Source organism: Lepisma saccharinum, chromosome 22, assembly GCF_977018435.1.
Source record: "Lepisma saccharinum chromosome 22, izLepSacc3.1, whole genome shotgun sequence".
NCBI lineage: Eukaryota > Metazoa > Arthropoda > Insecta > Zygentoma > Lepismatidae > Lepisma > Lepisma saccharinum.
The window spans coordinates 18261920-18285448 of NC_139250.1; the positions used below are offsets into that span (position 1 = coordinate 18261920).

Genomic DNA, 23529 nt, shown 5'->3' on the forward strand with positions numbered 1-23529 from the left:
GCTTCCCCTGCATTTTCGCTGGCGCTGTTTTACCTGTGTGAAATCGTCTCTGCAAGTGCTACTGCAACGGGATCTGTTGCCTTTGAAACACTATAGACGTCGACGTTGCCTGGTCCCTCCCAGCGTAGAGATGTCAATCCATTAAGTTAGGCGCACACAGGAGTTGTACTATGTAGATTTTCAGCGAAAAATGCAGGCTCGACCAGGACTCGAACCCGAGTCTCTGGCAATCCGTGCCATTGCTCTACCACTGAGCTACCGAGCCGGCCTGGCTTCCCCTGCATTTTCGCTGGCGCTGTTTTACCTGTGTGAAATCGTCTCTGCAAGTGCTACTGCAACGGGATCTGTTGCCTTTGAAACACTATAGACGTCGACGTTGCCTGGTTCCTCCCAGCGTAGAGATGTCAATCCATTAAGTTAGGCGCACACAGGAGTTGTACTATGTAGATTTTCAGCGAGTCCTGGTCGAGCCTGCATTTTTCGCTGAAAATCTACATAGTACAACTCCTGTGTGCGCCTAACTTAATGGATTGACATCTCTACGCTGGGAGGGACCAGGCAACGTCGACGTCTATAGTGTTTCAAAGGCAACAGATCCCGTTGCAGTAGCACTTGCAGAGACGATTTCACACAGGTAAAACAGCGCCAGCGAAAATGCAGGGGAAGCCAGGCCGGCTCGGTAGCTCAGTGGTAGAGCAATGGCACGGATTGCCAGAGACTCGGGTTCGAGTCCTGGTCGAGCCTGCATTTTTCGCTGAAAATCTACATAGTACAACTCCTGTGTGCGCCTAACTTAATGAAGTACCTTTATGTTTATATAAGAAATATTCTATGCTATATTTTCTATGGCATTTAGGGCATATTTTAGTGGGAGTTCTGCATTTGTCTAGAACACAATTCCTTTGGTGCCTGGCCCAATTGGGGCTGGATATATTTTTATTGCATTGATTACAATATTTTTGATTTGGCATTTTTGTTGTTGTTTATTATATAAAATTTCCTGGGTTTCAATTCAAAACTTTATACTGAATAAAAAATATAAGTTGGGTTCAGCAGTGTGCTTTGTATATTTCTTGTATATATTTAATGTTTATATTATTAATTATTATTAATATTATTATTAATTTTTATCCTCGGTTTATTATATAAAATTTCTTGGGTTTTAAATCAAAACTCTATGCTTACCTTATGACAGGTTGTAAAGCTAATAGCCTACAAGTGGAAAAGAGAATAAATATTGATCTACACTGACCTAGCTAAATACCTGCACGGACATGCATGTCCTAGAAAGGCAATGACCTAGCACTGTGTTATGTATTGATTTTTGTATAACAGGCTGGGACAGATATAAGCCTGACTCTACAACAAACAAGCTGGATGTAACAAATATCAGATTTTTTATACAAAATATAAGCCCTTTTGTTCAATATACCAGAAATATATTTAATATGAATAATTATATATTAAACCAAACAGGCCTGTAGTATGAAAAGCACTGTAACAACACATCTGTACTCCTCAGCCACTCTCACAATACTGGCTGATATGTAATGCAAAATCTCTTTATATACCCCAAGCACGGATTAAAACTTCTGAAACAATAAACCCAATCAGAATATAACACATCATCACATTATGTCATAATTAAGCAATTAGAAAACAATACATGCCTAATAATTTGTTGCATAATATTGGATAATAATTTGTTGCACAGCATGATGCAATAGCTCTTGCATAATATTGGATAATAATTTGTTGCACAGCATGATGCAAGAGCTATTGCATTACATATCAGCCAGTATTGTGAGAATAGCTGAGAAGTACAGATGTGTGTGTGTGTGTGTGTGTGAGGGGGGTATGTATGTATGTGTGTGTGTGTGTGTGTGTGTTAATACGTTTGGCTTAGTTTTAAGTGTATCCAAAAAAAATATCAAGAGGGGCATATTTTTGACAGGATTATGGACAAAAATCTCACAGATGTGGCTTTTGTAAGTGTAGCCAAATCAATCTGAGGGGGCTCATCATTTCACAGGAAATTCCCAAGGGCATTTTTACAAAAATCTTGGATTAGACAGGGTTCCACACTTGAGCAATAAGCTCATATGCTCATGTTGAGCTAGTTTTAAGTGTAGGCAAATCTGCCTGAGGGGGGTTCATCATTTCTCGAAATGGTTATAGCATCAACTATACTACTCACATCAATTTGATCTTTATTTGTCGATACTAAAATTTCCACTTTTGTTAATGTGGAATACATTCATGTGTCGTTTTCCAGGTTTTTCGTGCATCTTCTGAAACGATTTTCATTTTTCTTTTTCCCTCTATTTCATCTTCTCTCACTATTGTATTCTCTCCCTTTTTCTGTCTCTCTCTCTTCTCCTCTATTCCCATTTCCCTCCTCTGAAACGATCTCCATTTCTCTTTTTCCCCCTTTCATGTTTTCTCACTTTTTCTATTCAATCCCTGTTTCTGTCTTTCTCTCTCTTCTCCTCTATTCCCACGTCCCTTCTCTCTCTTATACTCTTTCTCTTTCCCTGAATTTCTTTATTTTCGTCTTTCTATCCCTTTCCTCTACTTCTTTTCTGTCTTCCATTGGTCTGCTTCTCTTTCACTTTCTCTCTCTCTCTCCTCTCTATTTTCTTATTTCTGTTTGTTTCTCTTTTCTTTTTATGCCTTTCCTTTCTTTCGTCCTTCTCTCGCTTTCTCTCTTTTCCCTGCTTTTATTTCTATTACTCTCTCTCTCTCTTCCCTCTAGTTCTTCCTTTTCTTCCCATTTCCAATCTCTCTTTTCGTCTTTCTCTTTCCATTCTCTCTACCTTTATTTCCCCATTCCTTCTGTTTCTGTCTCTCCATCCCTCTGTTTCTCTTTCTCACTCTATTGATTTTTCACTCTTTCCCTCTTTCTCTCACACGATTTATCTTTTTCCCGTTCTTTTCTCTCTCTTTCTTGCTTTCTCTCTCACCATACCTAAAACATTATGATATTAATAATAATTTCCTGCTAGTATTCTGTTAAGACTCCTATACTCTCTACAAACTCTGTAAATACCTAACATTTTTTACAGTATTTGCTTGCTGTTTCAAGATGGCTCCCTCTATACAAAAAGAAGAAACATTGCTGCACATGTTTCCAAGAAGAAGTTGAAGCGACCTGCAATCTGATCCTTGCAGCGCTTCTCTTCTCCCTTCCTTTTATCTCGTTCGATCTTCGAACTTCTCTCCTAATGAAGAATTCAAGAGCTCTTGAAATTTGAAGTGGCAGGCCGAGCCGAAGAATCCTTCTGCGGCGCGAGCACTTCCGAAAAGATGGAGGCAAAAGAAAATACGGAAAACGAGCAAAGGGACAAGAAAGATGAGGAGAGGGAGAGGAAAATCAGCAAAATCTGGGAACGAAGCATGATATATGATGATCTTGCTGTCCATAACATCCTCGTGTCTGGATGGGGAGCAGGGTGGGCAGAGCTCCCCCTGACTCAAACTAGTCCCCTACCACGAGTTACATTTTTTCAACTTTTCAAGACTCATCCCATTATATTTCTTCATGTGAAGAGCATTTCAAACCTTCCAATGAAACAAATATTAGAATCGATTGAATATTACAAGCAACAAAACATTTTGAAAGCTAATAATGGGCAGCGTATCATTAAATTAAACGTTTTGTTATGTAAACTCACAGAGATGTTAAAGGATTACGTACAGCCGTCGAAATTCTCGTAGAAAAATTACCTTTATCAGCCTGAAAATTCGAACCAGTGCAAGTGCTTCCCCGATGGCGCAGTGGTAGGGTCGTCGCCTTGTAATTAATGGGGTCCCGGGTTCGATAACCGGTGGAGGCACATGTAGTTTGCATCCTACTTTCAACTGTAGGCCCAGTCCCGATCAACCTTACTGTGCATAAAGTGGACCTAAAATAACAACTCAATCAATCGAACCAGTGCACGTAGTGTAACCCGTCACCAAAGCATGACACCATGATCCGTATGGTCCCGCGGCAACTTAACGTCTCCGCAGCTCTCTGTTTCTCTACAGCAACTCAGCAATTTCCATCTCCACGTCTCTACAGCAAATCGGCGATTTCCATCTTGTAACGACCGCCATGTTAGGCATATTTCAGTCGTATATTGGCATTTATTTTATTCGTATACTTTCAAGTTAAGAACTTGGATTAAATTATTTATACTTAATTGTTTTTATAATTCATGTATACATTTACGTTTTATCTTATATTATTCGCGTATTTTTGCAATATTTATTCAGAATTTATAGGCTAATAATTATCCCAAATAATATATGCAACGTTTTCATTGTTTTGTTCAAGCACAAGTTAAATACATCTCTTCTTAATATCGATTTTTGTTCAACAATGAACAAGATTGAAGTAATTTGTCTTCGTTATAAACTAAATCTTTATTTAACTATTTTTTTATGTGCAAGGGCAAATATGATTTATTTGATAAAATCAGTTTAGTTATTTCTATATAGTTTAATATTGTAATATTATAGCAAAGTATTTCTCCCTCGTTTTCAATAAAATATCGTATTCCTATTGGCTGTTTATGTTAGGAGTGGGCGATCCACGCTTCGTGTTCTTGGCGATGTAAAAACTTCCACGTTGGCATTTTTAATTGTTGCCAACCTGAACTTTAGCTTACTATCGCTAATTAACATTTATGTGTCATATAAATTATCAGTTTTTCTTGTGCTATTTTATGTTATGAGTTTGTATTGTAAGTTAGAACAATCTGTTATGCTGCGCCTCGCGCTTGAGGTAGGCAGTTGAGGTCTTGCTATTAACTGTGAAGGCGGTGCGCGGACTCTCGGGTTAAATAAATAGCTTATCTCTGCCTGCGAGCGTGCATGACCCAACAAAATATAATTTTAACTTGTGCGAATCAGTATGTACGCGCGCGATTCGTGATTAAAGATTTTGGACATTTTAATTATAAAGTATTTAGAATTTTATTTACTGTCACGTGTCGGAATTCGGTGTTTTCCTTCCTGGAGGAAGAGTGGATCGTCTTAATCCGGATCCCTGGGTGAGAACTGGTGCTCCCAACTGACCAGCTGGAGCAAGGAGCGGTGTGTTGCCAATTCGGATCTCCATACCCTGGAGTTGCGAGTGGTGGCACGTTGCGTTGCATTTTGTGGTGCCGCAACGTGGGGCATTGCAATCTCCACGTCTCCACAGCAACTCGGCGATTTCCATCTCCACGTCTCTACAGCAACTCGGCGATTTCCATCTCCACGTCTCTACAGCAACTCGGCGATTTCCATCTCCACGTCTCTACAGCCACTCAGCTACTTCCATCTCCACGTCTCTGCAGCAACTCAGCGTCTCGATGACAACTCTGCAGCTCAGCAATTCAGCAATATTACTACAACTCGGCAATCCAGCAACTCGCCGACTCGACGATATCCTTGCAGCTATTCAGCAATTTAACACTAACTCTGCAGCTCAGAAATTCAGTACGGACAAGCCGCTTTACCAATTCCCTTCAAGTCTCGAGTTCTTTAACTTATTTTAGACGTATTACCAGCTCAATGTCTCTTAAGATGCGTGCCAATTTAAGCCAAAACGTAGCAAAACTGTAGCATTTTGTTGCGAAATCTGTCTTTTGCATTCGCTGCGATTCAAATATTTCCTCCCAGTTTATGCAGCTGGTCTGAGTTTCGGGGTATTTGGGAGATAGCGACCGATTTCGCCCAATCCCGTTTCGCCTAATGGCTTATCAGCACCAATCAGATCTAAGATACTGTCCGGCATTTTAGCCGAGATGGGATATTCCGTTTCGCCAAACCCGTTCGCCTAAACCAGTTGGAAGGAAAATCTTGCAAGTGATGCAAATTTTGACGGTGCTCAATGTAAATAGCAAACAATTCAGCTAATTACGAAGAGTCACATGTGCCAAAAGTCAGCAATATATGAAATTGCTAATACCCTTAGACGTATGCTCAGCGCTCATTATGGTAAGGTTCGGTTATTATATTGTATTGTTAACCTAACGCGCTACTTAAGAATAAATTAACGTGAGCACGTGTCTCTCTTGAGAGACGGTTAAATTTCCGCCACGTCGTATCTCTCGGCGCCACCGCTGTTGTCTTGTTGGTCTGCGGCGTATTCCCCGCTTCCCACTTCCCTTGCCAGATTATAGAGCGCCCGCCGTAAGAACTGAAAAAACCTATAGTTCCCATTCAACCAGCTTAGGCGAAATGGGGTTTGGTAAAAGGGTATCCCCAGTTTCGTCTAAAATGGCGGTCAAGTCATGAATAACATTATCTTCGGCCGATAGTCAATTTGGCGAAAGCGACTACACGACTTGGAGAATACCCTCACCCCCACCCTTTTTGTGTAGCGACGGGGAGTACGGTCGTGGATAGATATACTTCCCCGTAAGACTGCTGATACTAAGGCTCAGTGGAGGAGGTATTTCTTCAATGACCATACTATCACGGTGAGAATGCCTCACTGCCGCATCTCGCCGAACTGCAAATAGCGCCCTTTCTGTCTTGAGAAAGTACGTTTTTGAGTTTTGTGAGGGTGTGCCTCAGACCTTATTTCTTATTTGTAGAAATCCGTTTTCGATCGCCATTCGAATGCAGGATAATTTCGGTTTGACTGGGCCACCCAGAAAATACTCATGAGGTCCCATAAAATAGTCTAGTCCAAATAGGCTTCAGAGCATTGTACATGATTAAAAACAAAATCAACAAGTTAAATCGATGTTGGCTTCCAACGTTTCGTGCGCAGGGAATGTACAAGTATACACCAGTGTAGTGTATGACTATGATGGGGCGGAGCTTCGACGCTGTATTTCAATTGGTTCGCTCTGAATCCAGGTGTTCTTATTGGACATGACTCCAGCCAATAAGAACACCAAGATCCAGAGCGAGCCAATAGAAAGACAGCGTCCAAGCTCCGCCCCACTGGTGAATATTTCTACATTCCCTGACGATGAGGACAATGTACGAGCTCGAAACGTTGGAAGACAACATCGACTTGACCTGGCTGGTAACCCGAGAACACTTGTTCAAATCACGTCGCCAGGAAAGCTACAATTCCTAAAATCAACAAGAGCTACTCACCCGACTCTCTATCAGTGTGGCGACCAGAATCGTTGCAGAACAGAGGGCGCCAACCAGCAGACAGGCCAGGAAGAGAGCGTGCTTCAGACGAACGCAGTACCTCCTATACAGCTCCTCCAACTCCATCTCGCCCCTGCAAAGACACAAGGGAAAGCATTATGACAAAGAAAATTATTTTTATCTCTTCTTCTTATCCCCCTCAAAGAAAATTAAACTGAAAGCATATAGTAAACATTTTCTTAATTTAACAAACACATGAAAAATCGTTCGTATCCGTCGATGGTTCAGTCTTCAAAGATTTCCCTGCCGAAAAGTATCCAGCCTTGTGGACACCGTTCTACAAATGACCAGTTAGGTTAGACGGACGGTAAGTTTCAACTTGGCAATAGACATTTGGTCAATTTTTCGTTGTCACTATAGATCATTTCAGTTCTTACGGCGGGCGCTCTATAAGCTCGCAAGGCAAGTGGGGAGCGGGGAAGCGACCAATCCAGCGCGATAAGAAACGCAGCAGCCTGTAGAACAAGGGGGGGGGGGGGTGTAAGCACTGAAAATAATATTACTGTGAGTTAGAATTTATAGACATGTGAACGTAGAAGACGACAGAACTGAGCCCGACCCTGTGGCCGAGTGGTTAGCACATCGCGCTGCGACGCCAAGGGTCCCGGGTTCGAATCCCGGTCGGGCTTGGTTGTTTGTGAATGTCCATTCATCAATTTCATCATTTCATCACTCATCTCCATCTTCGCAAATTAGCCAAGAGGCACAAAACGCGAAGTAAAATAAACTAAATCAATCAATCAATCAACGACAGAACTGCGCTTTGCTTTGTGTGTCAATTGACAAGTGGCCGCAGTGGCTCAGTCGGTAACGCGTCTGACTACCATGCTAAGGTCCTGGGGTTCGATCTCCGGCCGGTTCAAATCCGAAAACTTTTCTAACGTTGAAAGCGGCCCCGGCGCCCAGCCAGCGTCGAATAACATGGGTGCCTGAGGGAAACCCTGGGGGGTAAAGGCGGTCAGGGGTGTGATGCTGATTACATCACCCCCACTCACGACCGGATCAAGAAAGTGTGGGGCGTTACCCACACACTCCCTATACGTCTTCATGGCGTGGTGCTATGCACAGGGGAGCACTTTACGTTTTTTGGCACGTTTTGTGTTCTGTGTGTTAAAAAAAAACTAACTAACTCTCAAAATGAAATCGCAAATATTCACTGAGCCTCCCTAGCAAAAGGCTTAATGCGCACAGTGTTGTAGAGCCCTTTCTCCTGCGACAGCATCGTTCACTGCAACAGAAGATTTCTTTTTTACATTTGCCTATAGTGAGGGATTCATGGCGCACCCATTTGTCTTCACGACGATCAGGAAAGGCTGCTTGTTGATTAGTGTCCTAAAAAGGTACACTGGTACATTTGAGAGAGAGAGAGAGAGAGAGAGCTGAAACAGTAATGGAAACCAGATGTCCCCGACAGGTTCCTGAAGTATAACAGCCCATCTGCAACAAAGAGACTATCCTCTGAAGGAACAAAGGATTGTAACCAGGTCGATGATCCGCTACATAAAACGCCAGCGGTGGTGGGAGGCGATTTTCAACTAACAACCAAAAAAAAAAAAAAAAAAAATGCGGGGAGCAAACCGCAACGTTATGCTCCAAAAACAAAAGACCAAAACCCGAACCTACTTTGTGCAACTGAACAGCATTGCCTTACCGCTAGCCCGAGGGCTCAACTGCTTATGATGCAGATATCGGCTGCATGTGAGATTGACATCAATGGGGGAAAAAATTAATGTTTATGCCGAGTCCTTTGAAGCCATGCGGACAAGGTACAGAATTGGCGTTCTTTCTTTATCCCGGCCAGCGAGGCAATCTCCATTCACAAAAACCATCGACGGTATGCTTTGGGCAACAGCAATGGTAACCTTTCTCATTCACATATCTCGTTTTAACTACTAATCCTTTAGCACCTGTTTTTTCGTTGTAGATGTTTCTTTATGTGAATAATAGATGGCAGTGTACATGTTTATCACAATATAACAAAGTTGCACTGCAACTACTTATCGCTTGTAATCAAAAGCACAGAAGAAATTGACAAAATTGAGACAGACATACCTAGGACAAACATGTGAAAACTTATGTCGCATATGTGGAAATCAGAAACTTTACTCTCGATAACTCAATTAAGGATGCACATACAAGTCTAATAACTTCTGCTACTAATACCAAAACATGATAGTAATGATTAACTTAATTAGTAGTTTCCAGAATAAATGCTTCCTATCATAGCCATCAGCAGAAAACGGATTTGCATGTAAATACCTGTCCTCATGTGTTATTTTGTTATTATCTTTGCGAATTGTTGCAAGCAAGGTCGAGAAAATGCTGATCTTCCACATTTTCAAATATACAGGGTGACCACAAAGTCACTTTCCACAAATATTTGATTTCTTCATTTATTGGGGAAAGCGACTTTGTGCCCACCCTGTATATTAGTTTTGAGCACATATTTTACAAACACATTCCATATTCTCAAATATTTTCCAAGATATTTGATATTTCGTACTAGGTTTTTCCCTTCTTGTGTTAAATATCAAAGGCTTTCCGTTAATCGAATTAGTTTTGTTGACAATAGACAATGCACATGTTGCTCAATACTCATGATAACAATACAGAATGTAAGCTTTCGCGTTGATGTCCATTGAATATTTTAAATATGAATATGCTTACATTGAATGAACAGAATTTTCCACATGTTACAATGGGCTTGAAGAAGCTCATAAATCCATTATGAATAGGGTCAAAACAAGATGTGCCCATTTGCCCTGATAGAACCTTCTAAATTAATTTGTCTCCTACAGATTGGGAAATACACACAGAAATTGTTAACTTCGTGGAATGAGAAGAACATGCAAAAAGCGATTAAGGCATTTAGGGAAGGTAGGAAGCAAGGACATGCCGCAGAACTGTTTGCTGTTCCATTTTCGTATCTCCAAAGAAGAATACAGAGTGACCAGGAGAAATTCCTGAGGAAAAAGGGGGTGAGCTACTTTTACTGTGGATCAGAAGGATAAACTGGTATCGCAATTAATAAAATTATGTTCGTGTGGTTTATGTCTCGACCCCAGGGATGAGAGAAATGTTATTGTATATTCTAGGTTAGCTAGGGTATCTGGGAAGCCTGAAGACTCATTTCTCATGGGTTGGCAACCTGATTTTTCATGGGTTGGCAACCTTATTTCTCATGAGTTGGCAACCTTATTTCTCATGGGTTGGCAACCTGATTTCTCATGGGTTGGCAACCTGATTTCTCATGGGTTTGCAACCTGATTTCTCATGGGTTGGCAACCTGATTTCTTATGGGTTGGCAACCTGATTTCTCATGGGTTTGCAACCTGATTTCTCATGGGTTGGCAACCTGATTTCTCATGGGTTGGCAACCTGATTTCTCATAAGTTGGCAACCTGATTTCTCATGGGTTGGCAACCTGATTCCTCATGGGTTTGCAACCTGATTTCTCATAAGTTGGCAACCTGATTTCTCATGGGTTGGCAACCTGATTCCTCATGGGTTGGCAACCTGATTCCTCATGGGTTGGCAACCTGATTCCTCATGGGTTGGCAACCTGATTCCTCATGGGTTGGCAACCTTATTTCTCATAAGTTGGCAACCTGATTTCTCATGGGTTTGCAACCTGATTTCTCATAAGTTGGCAACCTGATTTCTCATAAGTTGGCAACCTGATTTCTCATGGGTTGGCAACCTGATTTCTCATGGGTTGGCAACCTGATTTCTCATGAGTTGGCAACCTGATTTCTTATGAGTAGGCAACCTGATTTCTTATGAGTAGGCAACCTGATTTCTTGTGAGTTGGCAACCTGATTTCTTGTGAGTTGGCAACCTGATTTCTTGTGAGTTGGCAACCTGATTTCTTGTGAGTAGGCAACCTGATTTCTTGTGAGTAGGCAACCTGATTTCTTGTGAGTTGGCAACCTGATTTCTTGTGAGTTGGCAACCTGATTTCTTGTGAGTTGGCAACCTGATTTCTTGTGAGTTGGCAACCTGATTTCTTGTGAGTTGGCAACCTGATTTCTTGTGAGTTGGCAACCTGATTTCTTGTGAGTTGGCAACCTGATTTCTTATGAGTTGGCAACCTGATTTCTTATGAGTTGGCAACCTGATTTCTTATGAGTTGGTAAATGTATTTCTATTCATAGCCTAGGACCACGTGAGATAGCCCAGATCTTGTTCTCAGTATACGCCACTGTGCGTTCGAATTTGTCAAGTCGCCCGCACGCTCTCATCATAATCATCATCATGTTCAGAGTCGGAAAACGTCAGTGATGAATGAAATAATACTGTTTGTGGGTCCTGTTATGTGAAATACTAAAACAACAACGATTAGCGCATCGGATCTGTAGTAACAATCACAGTTTCGTCGTAGGCTCGATTCCACCACTGAAAAAATAAATTTCTTCACCTGAAGACGAGAGAAAACGTGCTCCCTCAATGTAGCAACAGAATATACAGCATACCCTGTCCAAGTTGTCTCTGGAGCAAGGCCGCGCATAGAGTCAGAGAAGCTCGGTGGGGGGGGGGAGTCTAGTGGTAAGAGTGAAGCAGTACACGCTACTGCGAAGGTTGGTAACTGCAGTCGCTTTCCCCCATCCACGCAATCCCGTTCCCTCTCCCGTGTTCATTGGTGGAGCCGTCTCGCATCTACTCGCGAAGATACTTGTTTTCGTTCGCTTGCTCCCGAGGTAACCGGGACAGTAGGTAAAAAGATAGACAACGGATAATCTATCTATATATATAAAAATGGATGTATGTGTGTGGGTGTATATTTGTTTGTTCCGGCATAACTCTCGAACGCCTGGAGCAATTTCAACCAAACTTGGTACACGTATTACTTGCAACCTGGAAATAAATACTGTGGGGGTAAGACACCCCTGCCACCCCTAGGGGTGGGAAGGGGTGACATGTAAAAATAATTGAGAACCACGGATATTAAATTCCGCAGAAGCAGACATCCGTGACTCTATACAACCCGCACGACGATAGTGATTCTCGGGTTGTCTAACATTCAGGCTGTGAATAGAATCCATAGTTTTCGTGACACTCCCAATGCGGTTCAACTCCAGGTTCTTCACCTATCGGCATGGGAGGGGGGTGAACAATAAAATGCAACAAATGACCTAGATTAGTGTCGAATCCATAGTTTTTGGAGTCGGTAAGCTAATTGGTGACATTCACGATCACATTTAGTTACATTTTACACTATAGTTAGAATTCATTATTTTCCTGTCTAATACAAGATTACCGGGTAATGCCGGACAATCAGCTATTGTTGAATAAAGACGAAATGTCGATAACCTTGTGAGAAACATTGGCATTATGGTTCCAAAATCTGCAACAAAGGAGCTTGTTCATTCGTCATGAAATTTGAGAAATAACTGCTCAGTGACGTCAAACAATCACAGCACAACACTCATAACCTTCGCTAGCTTCGAACTGTCGCAGCAATCTCGAAAACGCCTGTCGTAAATAGAATTTATTGCACTATTCACAAACATATCTACGCTCTATCTCGTCTCTTCCACGTTGCTACCAACTCATTAATTTTGCCCGCTCAGCGTTCCTGCTACAGAGATATTGCCACATCAACATCGTTCATCTGCAGACTGATTGAATCGGTTACATCCCTAAGGCGCCTTTTCAAGGCAGGCGCTTCCTGATTTCATAGTCCCTCATCAGGAGACATGTTTCCTCGCCAGGAATTGTTTGCATCCAAAGGGACGGGAGAGGGTTTATTGGCATCTCTGGGGAACCCACGGCGATGCGCTTCATTCCAAAGGTAATGAGGTTTTATAGTCCTTTCGCAACAATGGCTTCAAAATGCAATCCTCTTATAGGACGTAAATGCATTGTTTGTTGATTGAAAGGCTTGAAAATGTCTATAAATTATTTCGTCCCCCAATCGGTCTTATTGCTGATAATAAAACACTTTCATATGTCGCATGACCCCCTTCCCGTTTAAGAAAATATGATTCTATTCAAGATGGCGGCCATCTTGGTTGCCTGGTCTGGAAGCGTTTCCCCTCCTCTACATCATGTGTCGGGACACTGCATTCGTGTGTGTCAGCCTGTTTGTTTTATTTGGGTGGTTCCACAGTTTTGGCCCACCCTGTACAATATTTTTGAAGAAGCTAACACATTTTAATAATTTATTCTACATTCTGTATCGGCAGTGCATCACGATAGAGAAGGGAAGAAAGTAAGTGGGTGGAGCAAACCTGTGCGCGCTGCTGCAAACGGCTGGTAGCTGCACCTGCGTTTCCTCCTCCTGCACTCACTTCCCCTCACGCGATCATTGCTTAAGCCCTCTGGAGTCACTAACAGCACTCATCTAACTAATATTTATCGACCAAATTAATGCCAACAATTTTAGTTCACATTTTCAGCACGTAAGCAGCAAGAAAAAATAAAATCTGCATTTCTTTAAGGACAAATGACTGTCTTACTTTAAGACGTGACGCGTCGCCATGACAACCACAATGGTGCAGCGGAGGAATTCAATACGAAATGACTCCTCTCTTCCCGATCATCCCTCCTCTCCCCTTCTCCCTACACTCAGGAAGATGCGAGGCGGCTGAGTTCATCTCCCGGTCACGTACCGCGGCAGGGTAACGCAGCGAACCTTGAATTTGGGGACCGAATTGAGATAGCACGCCGAGAATGCCAGCGAAAGATGCAGACAGCATGTTGGCCTAAATGAGGTTTTTGAGTAACCCGCAAACTACGGTAGTGGTTTTCAAACAGTTATTAGCAAAGTTTTGGTGAAAAGTAGGGGGTATCGAGAAGAGACGAAAGGAGATTCGGCAGTCTCTCCTCGTTTCAATTTGTAAACATCCATCTCGTTCTTTCGATTCTCTTTCACGTCTCGATTCATAACATCCACCTCCATCTAGTCTCGATTCATAACATCCACCTCCCCCTAGTCTCGATTCGTAAACATCAGTCTCCTTCCAGTCTCGATTCGTAAACATCATTCTCCTTCGAGTCTCGATTCGTAAACATCAGTCTCCTTCTAGTCTCGATTCGTAAACATCAGTCTCCTTCCAGTCTCGATTCGTAAACATTAGTGTGCTTCCAGTCTCGATTCGTAAACATCAGTCTTCTTCTAGTCTCGATTCGTAAACATCAGTCTCCTTCGAGTCTCGATTCGTAAACATCAGTCACCTTCTAGTCTCGATTCGTAAACATCAGTCTCCTTCTAGTCTCGATTCGTAAACATCAGTCTCCTTCTAGTCTCGACTCGTAAACATCATTCTCTTTCGAGTCTCGATTCGTAAACATCAGTCTCTTTCTAGTCTCGATTCGTAAACATCATTCTCCTTCGAGTCTCGATACGTAAACATCAGTCCTTCCTGTCTCGATTCGTAAACATCAGTCTCCTTCTAGTCTCGATTCGTAAACATCCGTCTCCTTCGAGTCTCGATTCGTAAACATCAGTCACCTTCTAGTCTCGATTCGTAAACATCAGTCTCCTTCTAGTCTCGATTCGTAAACATCAGTCTCTTTCTAGTCTCGATTCGTAAACATCAGTCTCTTTCTAGTCTCGATTCGTAAACATCAGTCTCTTTCAAGTCTCGATTCGTAAACATCAGTCTCTTTCTAGTCTCGATTCGTAAACATCAGTCTCCTTCGAGCCTCGATTCGAAAACATCAGTCTCCTTCGAGTCTCGATTCGTAAACATCAGTCTCCTTCTAGTCTCGATTCGTAAACATCATTCTCCATCGACTCTCGATTCGTAAACATTAATGTGCTTCCAGTCTCGATTCGTAAACATCAGTCTCCTTCGAGTCTCGATTCGTAAACATCAGTCACCTTCTAGTCTCGATTCGTAAACATCAGTCACCTGCTAGTCTCGATTCGTAAACATCAGTCTCCTTCTAGTCTCGATTCGTAAACATCAGTCTCCTTCTAGTCTCGACTCGTAAACATCATTCTCCTTTGAGTCTCGATTCGTAAACATCAGTCTCTTTCTAGTCTCGATTCGTAAACATCATTCTCCTTCGGGTCTCGATACGTAAACATCAGTGTCCTTCCTGTCTCGATTCGTAAACATCATTCTCCTTCGAGTCTCGATACGTAAACATCAGTGTCCTTCGAGTCTCGATACGTAAACATCAGTGTCCTTCCTGTCTCGATTCGTAAACATCAGTCTCCTTCTAGTCTCGATTCGTAAACATCAGTCTCCTTCGAGTCTCGATTCGTAAACATCCGTCTCTTTCTAGTCTCGATTCGTAAACATCCGTCTCTTTCTAGTCTCGGTAAACATCTGTCTCCTTCGAGTCTCGATTCGTATATATCAGTGTCCTTCCGGTCTCGATTCGTAAACATCCATCGCGTTCTCATATCGATTCGTAAACATCCGTCTCCTTCGAGTCTCGATTCGTAAACATCAGTCTCTTTCTAGTATCGATTCGTAAACATCCGTCTCTTTCTAGTCTCGATTCGTAAACATCCGTCTCTTTCTAGTCTCGATTCGTAAACATCTTTCTCCTTCGAGTCTCGATTCGTATATATCAGTGTCCTTCCGGTCTCGATTCGTAAACATCCATCGCGTTCTCATATCGATTCGTAAACATCCGTCTCCTTCGAGTCTCGATTCGTAAACATCCGTCTCTTTCTAGTCTCGATTCGTAAACATATGTCTCTTTCTAGTCTCGATTCGTAAACATCCGTCTCTTTCTAGTCTCGATTCGTAAACATCAGTATCTTTCTAGTCTCGATTCGTAAACATCCGTCTCTTTCTAGTCTCGATTCGTAAACATCCGTCTCCTTCGAGTCTCGATTCGTAAACATCAGTCTCTTTCTAGTCTCGATTCGTAAACATCAGTCTCTTTCTAGTCTCGATTCGTAAACATCCGTCTCCTTCGAGTCTCGATTCGTAAACATCAGTCTCTTTCTAGTCTCGATTCGTAAACATCAGTCTCTTTCTAGTCTCGATTCGTAAACATCAGTCTCCTTCGAGCCTCGATTCGAAAACATCAGTCTCCTTCGAGTCTCGATTCGTAAACATCAGTCTCCTTCTAGTCTCGATTCGTAAACATCATTCTCCATCGACTCTCGATTCGTAAACATTAATGTGCTTCCAGTCTCGATTCGTAAACATCAGTCTCCTTCGAGTCTCGATTCGTAAACATCAGTCACCTTCTAGTCTCGATTCGTAAACATCAGTCACCTGCTAGTCTCGATTCGTAAACATCAGTCTCCTTCTAGTCTCGATTCGTAAACATCAGTCTCCTTCTAGTCTCGACTCGTAAACATCATTCTCCTTTGAGTCTCGATTCGTAAACATCAGTCTCTTTCTAGTCTCGATTCGTAAACATCATTCTCCTTCGGGTCTCGATACGTAAACATCAGTGTCCTTCCTGTCTCGATTCGTAAACATCATTCTCCTTCGAGTCTCGATACGTAAACATCAGTGTCCTTCGAGTCTCGATACGTAAACATCAGTGTCCTTCCTGTCTCGATTCGTAAACATCAGTCTCCTTCTAGTCTCGATTCGTAAACATCAGTCTCCTTCGAGTCTCGATTCGTAAACATCCGTCTCTTTCTAGTCTCGATTCGTAAACATCCGTCTCTTTCTAATCTCGATTCGTAAATATCCGTCTCTTTCTAGTCTCGATTCGTAAACATCCGTCTCTTTCTAGTCTCGGTAAACATCTGTCTCCTTCGAGTCTCGATTCGTATATATCAGTGTCCTTCCGGTCTCGATTCGTAAACATCCATCGCGTTCTCATATCGATTCGTAAACATCCGTCTCCTTCGAGTCTCGATTCGTAAACATCAGTCTCTTTCTAGTATCGATTCGTAAACATCCGTCTCTTTCTAGTCTCGATTCGTAAACATCCGTCTCTTTCTAGTCTCGATTCGTAAACATCTTTCTCCTTCGAGTCTCGATTCGTATATATCAGTGTCCTTCCGGTCTCGATTCGTAAACATCCATCGCGTTCTCATATCGATTCGTAAACATCCGTCTCCTTCGAGTCTCGATTCGTAAACATCCGTCTCTTTCTAGTCTCGATTCGTAAACATATGTCTCTTTCTAGTCTCGATTCGTAAACATCCGTCTCTTTCTAGTCTCGATTCGTAAACATCAGTATCTTTCTAGTCTCGATTCGTAAACATCCGTCTCTTTCTAGTCTCGATTCGTAAACATCCGTCTCCTTCGAGTCTCGATTCGTAAACATCAGTCTCTTTCTAGTCTCGATTCGTAAACATCAGTCTCTTTCTAGTCTCGATTCGTAAACATCCGTCTCCTTCGAGTCTCGATTCGTAAACATCCGTCTCCTTCTAGTCTCGATTCGTAAACATCCGCCACGTTCTCGTCTCGATCTCCGTCTCTCGGTTTGTAAACACCCGTGACGAACTGGTATCACGGCACAAATATGCTTTGCGTTCTCGTGTCAATTTGTAATCATTCGTCTTGTTTTCTTCTCCATTTCTGAACATTCTTCACTTTTCGGCACAACGAACCGTCAAAAACTGTAAGGTGTGGTAAAATATATGCGGCCATTCAACCTCAACACAGGCTCATAATTGCACAGGCTTATAATTAGTAATAACAAAATTATGTGATATACATATATATAAACAATCACAAAGCTATCCCCTTCGTACATCTAGGGTAGTCGCCGAGTATAGTAAATGAGGTTTATATTTTACAAAACTATATAGGTGATGAGATACATGCGTTAAGTTTTCGATAATTTTAGCTTGATTGATTGATTGATTTGTTGTTTTAAGTCCACTTTATGCACAGTAAGGCTAATCGGGACTGGACCTACAGTTTAAAGTGGGATCCGAACCACTTGTGCCTCCACCGGGTATCGAACCCGGGACCCCTTGATTACAAGGCGACGACGCTACCACTGCGCCATCGGGGAGGCACGATAATTTTAGCTCAGACACGCTGTATGATGCTAACGTGAAATTCTAACTGACATTTTATTTAGAATTAAATATTTCACACTCCACTGTAACATATAATTTCATCGAATTGTGTATGTAAAATTCTGGTTGAATACGGACAGGTGGATATAATGAGAAACAATTCTGTATTACTGGCAACCCTGCAAATAAGACCACTGTGGTCGTAGAAATAGAAGGAAGGTTTGGTTGATTGGTGTTTTAAGTCCACTTTATTCACAGATTCCCAATATTGCAGTCTGGAACTCGTAATGTTCACCTTTTTCACTAACATTCTAGGTTCACAAAGAAAGCTAGCTCATTGTTCTAAAAAAAAGAACACTGTTCTTTAAAAATAGACTCCGTAAAGGGCTATCGCGTTTACGTCGAAAATTCCATGTAGGCCATCTTTGCGTATATTGTCCCACTCGTACAAATACAGACGTTCTGTGGTGACAACTCATTTGTAACTTTCACATTCATTGGGGTGGCATCTCCCTACCAAATTCCATGGACAAGGAAAAAGAGGAGAGGTGTTCTTCAACCCTGACCACTTGTTTTGACAGTTCCAGGAATAGAGCAGCGCTTGAGACCACATTTGTGATCACCAAATGGAGCTTCCACTCGTCTGACAGAAAAGTTTTCCAATTGAATGGCGAAGTGCGAGAAAGTAACGAAATTGCCAATAATTTGTTGTTTTACCCCAAGAAATAGCATTCCAGCCAGTGATGTGCCGTAGACTATAAGTTTACGTCTACATGCGTTGTCTACACGTAATCTACGCGTAGATTACATTGGATTGTAGTTTAGATAGACTACGTAGACAATCTAAATTGCATTAAAATTAATTTTCAAGGGTTTCATGAAAAGAAAGTGACATTTTCAACTATATTGCTTCGTAACGAACTGAAAAGAATCCTATTTACAACAAAATTTATCTTCTCATCTATTATCAACTATGGAAGAAAATAAATATTATGCAAAAAAACAACAACAGATGGCAGTCGTGAGGCAGGAGTGGTCTTTTTCCCATAAAACACTAGAATATTTCCTATATTAGGTTTCTTCCTAGGTGAGAAATTGTTCGAATTTGAAAGAAAGAGTATGAAAAGTTCTTCTCACACATCAGCAACTGATACGCAGTATAATTTTCTTTTAATTCCATGGCGCCCTTTGCTAAGATATCACCTTACGCTATGTAGTTTACATAGATTACGTAATGTACGTGTATAAAATAGTCTACGTGTATAATGTAGACTATCGTTGTTTACGCGTAGACGCACATCACTGATTCTAGCCCAGGGATATTTTTTTTCAAGGAGAGAGGGGAACACAAGTGTCCAGAGGCGGGGAATTACCCCATCCCCACACAAATAACACCCTGGGTATTGGCTTGCCATCTGTTGATAGGTTGCGGAACCTCCCTGGTATATTTTTGGGTAAACATTACACGCTGGACAAAGAAGAGTATGATGTGAGCAAATAGTGACTAGCAGGGAGGAAACAAGTTTGAATATTTCTCTTTCATCTCGTATTTCACTTTTCGGCTCCTATGAATTATTCATGCCATGGCGCAACAAAGGAAGGAAAGTTGCTATGGCAGCGATCCGTGATGTTAGGAGTTGGATCTCAACTCCATTTGTAGTGAACAAAACAGCATCATCTTGTCTTGAATTTTGAAAACAATATCTGATTCTTTAACTGAGTATCTCGCGAAACTGCGCCTGCTCAAAGAACGCATCCTTCAAACAGGGATATCATTACCAGGTGAACTTTTAACTCATACTACACATAAAAGAGAGGGACAGAGAGAAATAAAAAGAGTAAAAGAGAAAGTGTAAAAAGAAGACAAAAGATAAATGGAAAGGGCAAAAAAGTAATGAAGAGACAGGTAGAAGGGATAGATGAAAAAGCATGGAAGTTAGAGAGAAATGAGGGAAAGACAATAGGAAGAAAATGGTAGAGAAAGAGGAATAAAGAGGAAGACAAGCGGAAGAAAAAGAGAAGAAAGAAATAGAGGAAGAGAAGGAAAAGAAACAGAAGAAAAGAGATAGAGAAAAGAGTAAGAAAATTGAAATAGAAAGAAACACAGAATTTATTGAATTGTTGTTTTAAGTCCACTTTATGAACAGAAAGGCTACTCAGAACTGAACAGTTTAAAGTGGATTCCGAACCACTGTGCCATGTACAGAAATGCAGAGGAGTAAATAGATATAGACAAGGGGAAGAAAAAAAGGGAAAGGGAAACACAGGAAAGAAGAGGGGTGGAGAGACAAGGGAAAGAAACGCAGAGGCATGAAGAGAGATTGAGAGACATATGGAAAAAAAAGAGAAAAAGAGGGAGAGAGAAACAAAGAGGCATAAAGAGACAGCAGGACGGAAAGAGAGACAGTAACAAATACAGGACTAAAGATAGATTGAGAGGGAAGAAAAAGGCAGAAACACTGAGAAAACCCGACACACACAGTGGAAGAAAGAAAAATACAGATAAAGAAGAAGTGTGTCCATCATCACTACACAGGAGTTCATCTGAAAATATTTCGTCCAACTCTGTCTGCCACGAATAAAAATCTAAAGAGAATTTTCATACTCTGTATCATCCCCATAAGACTCCGTGGCCTTGTTTCTTATGTGGAACTTTTAAGAGACATGAATAAATAAATTGTAACGAAATGCAGGAAGCAACAGGCAAAGAGGAAAATACTGTAGCAATTAATTTGCTGGAATTCGCACGAAGATGCATCTCCAAGAATTACCATTCGAAATTGAATTACGTGTTGAGAAACTATTTTTTTCTAAACCTTCCCCAAAAAAAGTGCAAAATTTAATTTCGTCTCTCTGGAATCGACAGTCTCTTCGTAACATTGGCAAGCTAGAGGATGGAATCACTTTTGCAAATTGTCTTACATTTCGGCATTTACTGCTCTGTCTTTTCGCGTTTTCCCGCTTAGGCAGATGAGAATCGATTACCTTCCCTTCGTAATGCCATTAGTACCTGATGAAGACACGTTGCAGCTATCTGTTACGCCCGTCTGTAAAGGTAGACTCATTCTCAATGCGTGACCACCATTGAAGTTCTGCACACTATATAGCCTACGTCTACAGGCCTTGTCTACGAGTAATCTAAGCGTAGATTATATTGGCTTACAGCTTACATGTTTTACGTAGACAGTAAATTAATTTATAATGCTTTTGAATAAGTGCCATTATTCAATAGTATTGGTTTGTGTATCAATAAAAACAATCTTATTTATAACACAACTTCTAGCATTCTCTTAACAGCACCATCTGTTGGGGAGAAAATGAACTGTAGGCAAACTTGGCAATCGTGAGACAAAAGAGGCACATATTTTCAATTAACACAATAATGTTTCATACATTTTGTTTGACACTTAGTAGAAAATTGTAAACAGGAGTACAAGGTACTTTTCACACTTCCTCAACAATTGGAACGCAGGATAATTCTACTTTGTTTCTACAACGAGCGGTGTTAAGCTCATGTTCGTTACCATGCTGCTTACATAGTCTACATTGTTTACACTAGAATGTAGATAACCGTTGTTTACATTTGGAAGCACATCGCTGGCATCCGCAGCTCCATTGAAATCGGAAGTGACGTCACAATTGCAGATCAAGATGCAGATGTGGTAGGTGATCCCAAAGCTTTGTCCGTTGTTTATGCGCCTGCGCTAACTGGACGAGTCCACTGGGGGTGACGATTGCAAGTGGAACGCAGACGGGGAAGTAGGTTCTGCGTTAGTTACGGGGTCAGCAACTCAAGTGCGCATGCGCTAACTGGACGAGTCTACTGGCAAAATGGGGTTTGCGGCTGCAAGTGTAACGCAGACGGGAAGCAAGTTGCGTGAAAATCATCTTTGCTCCACTTCAAAAAGGTTTTGTTACGAATTGTAACATTCAATCACAAAAAAGACGAGTAATATAAAAAAGAACCCAACACATACGAACGAAATATTGACCGGAAACCCACAGCGTAGTTTTGGGCATGTTTCTACCCACTTCAAGATAGTAAAAAAATACCGAAATATGTTGTTTTATGTCAAGTGAATTAGCATATATGTAAAATATGTAATATCCTGGCAAATATGTAAAAATATGTAACATAAAACTTATGACCTTCCTGTTCAAGGTATGTATCTAGAAGGAAATAGAATATGTAATTACAAACAAATCCGGAAATGACGAGAAAGTAAAACAAAGGGAATAGGAAAGAAACAAAGAAAAATAAGAATAAGGAAGGAAAAAGATAATTAGAAAAAGAAGAGGAAAATCATAGAGTAGATTGAGAAAGAATAAGACAAGGAAAGGAACAGAAAGTAGAGAGAAAGCAAAAGTAATAACATAGTGGAGAGAAGAAATGCGAAAATGTAATAACCCGAGAATATAAAAGATAAACACAATGATGACAGAAGAGGTAAGAAAATGGATAGAAGGAATAAGAAAAGAAATTGAGATACGTAGACGTCATAAAACGTAATATAGGGGATGTAAGAAAGAGGAGGAAAGTAAATTAATAAGAGAGAGTGAGAAAGGCGGATAGGCAATATGAAAACTAGAAAAGAGGAAGAATGGGAATTGAGATGAGATGGGGGATAACAGAGAAAATGAGAAAAAAAGGACTTAGAGGCAGCGAGAGAGGAGCAACGAGAAAACACAAAGAAGGGGCATTAAGACTGAATTCTCCTGACGTCACCACAGCCACCATAACGCCAGAGCGGACCGCAGAATGCAACGACATCCAAGCACCCTTTCCTTCAGATTCCAGTCTGAAACTTCCAGTTGGTTGAAAACGTCTTCTTCTCCAGCTCCAGGATTCCAGCGAAGCAAGACGTTCGCTTCCTCCTCCTCCTCCAGGGAGAGAAATCTTTTCCGTTCAGGCCCTTTCACGGATCCTTAAGGGCCCTGAAGCCCTTTTAAGGGCTAGAGGATCACCTGAAAAGGACAGCGGAATAACTTCCAATGAAGACTTGCTCCTACCCTTTCTGATACAGAGACCCCTGTAACGAGGAGAAAGAACGTATCTATTCGGATCCGAGAGACAGAAAAGAGGATTGATACTGTGGGATGCTGGGAGATTCAATGCCCTCCCTCTTTTTCGAATTTGGAATCTGCCTCATTTCAAAGGACAGTGAAAATGTTCGACTCTAAGCTCATTCGCAAAAGCTAAGAATTGACCCTTACGAGTTTGTCAGATTTGATGGCAAAGTACACTTTATGTCCTTGCAGTCATGAAATCAGACCAATATCAGCATCGAAATTTTGATGACTGAACTCTCCTTCCACTTATACCCGCTGAAATATCTACATCCTAGTCTTCTCTTAATCGACAGCACTCTACAATGAATTATGTTTCATTCGAACAGAGAACTTGCAAAATACTACACGGTGATTAGCGGGATTTCCCTTGCAAGTTCGATTTTGCAACGCTGTAATCACCGCATTGGTGCCTGGGA

At 41.4% G+C, this 23529-nt stretch overlaps 1 protein-coding gene across 2 annotated transcripts in view; it reads right to left on the reverse strand.

Annotated features, from left to right (window-relative positions):
- Window positions 1-23529, reverse strand: part of Ac76E (adenylate cyclase type 2 Ac76E) — a 943073-nt gene that overhangs the window by 440398 nt on the left and 479146 nt on the right. For both annotated transcript variants that reach the window (XR_014443972.1, XM_083143984.1), the window contains exon 4: window positions 7084-7216. Coding sequence is in view for 1 of the 2 variants with exons in the window: in XM_083143984.1 (XP_083000110.1) it covers window positions 7084-7209 (126 nt within the window). In the remaining variant the exon portion in view is untranslated. The remainder of the gene's footprint in view (window positions 1-7083; window positions 7217-23529) is intronic.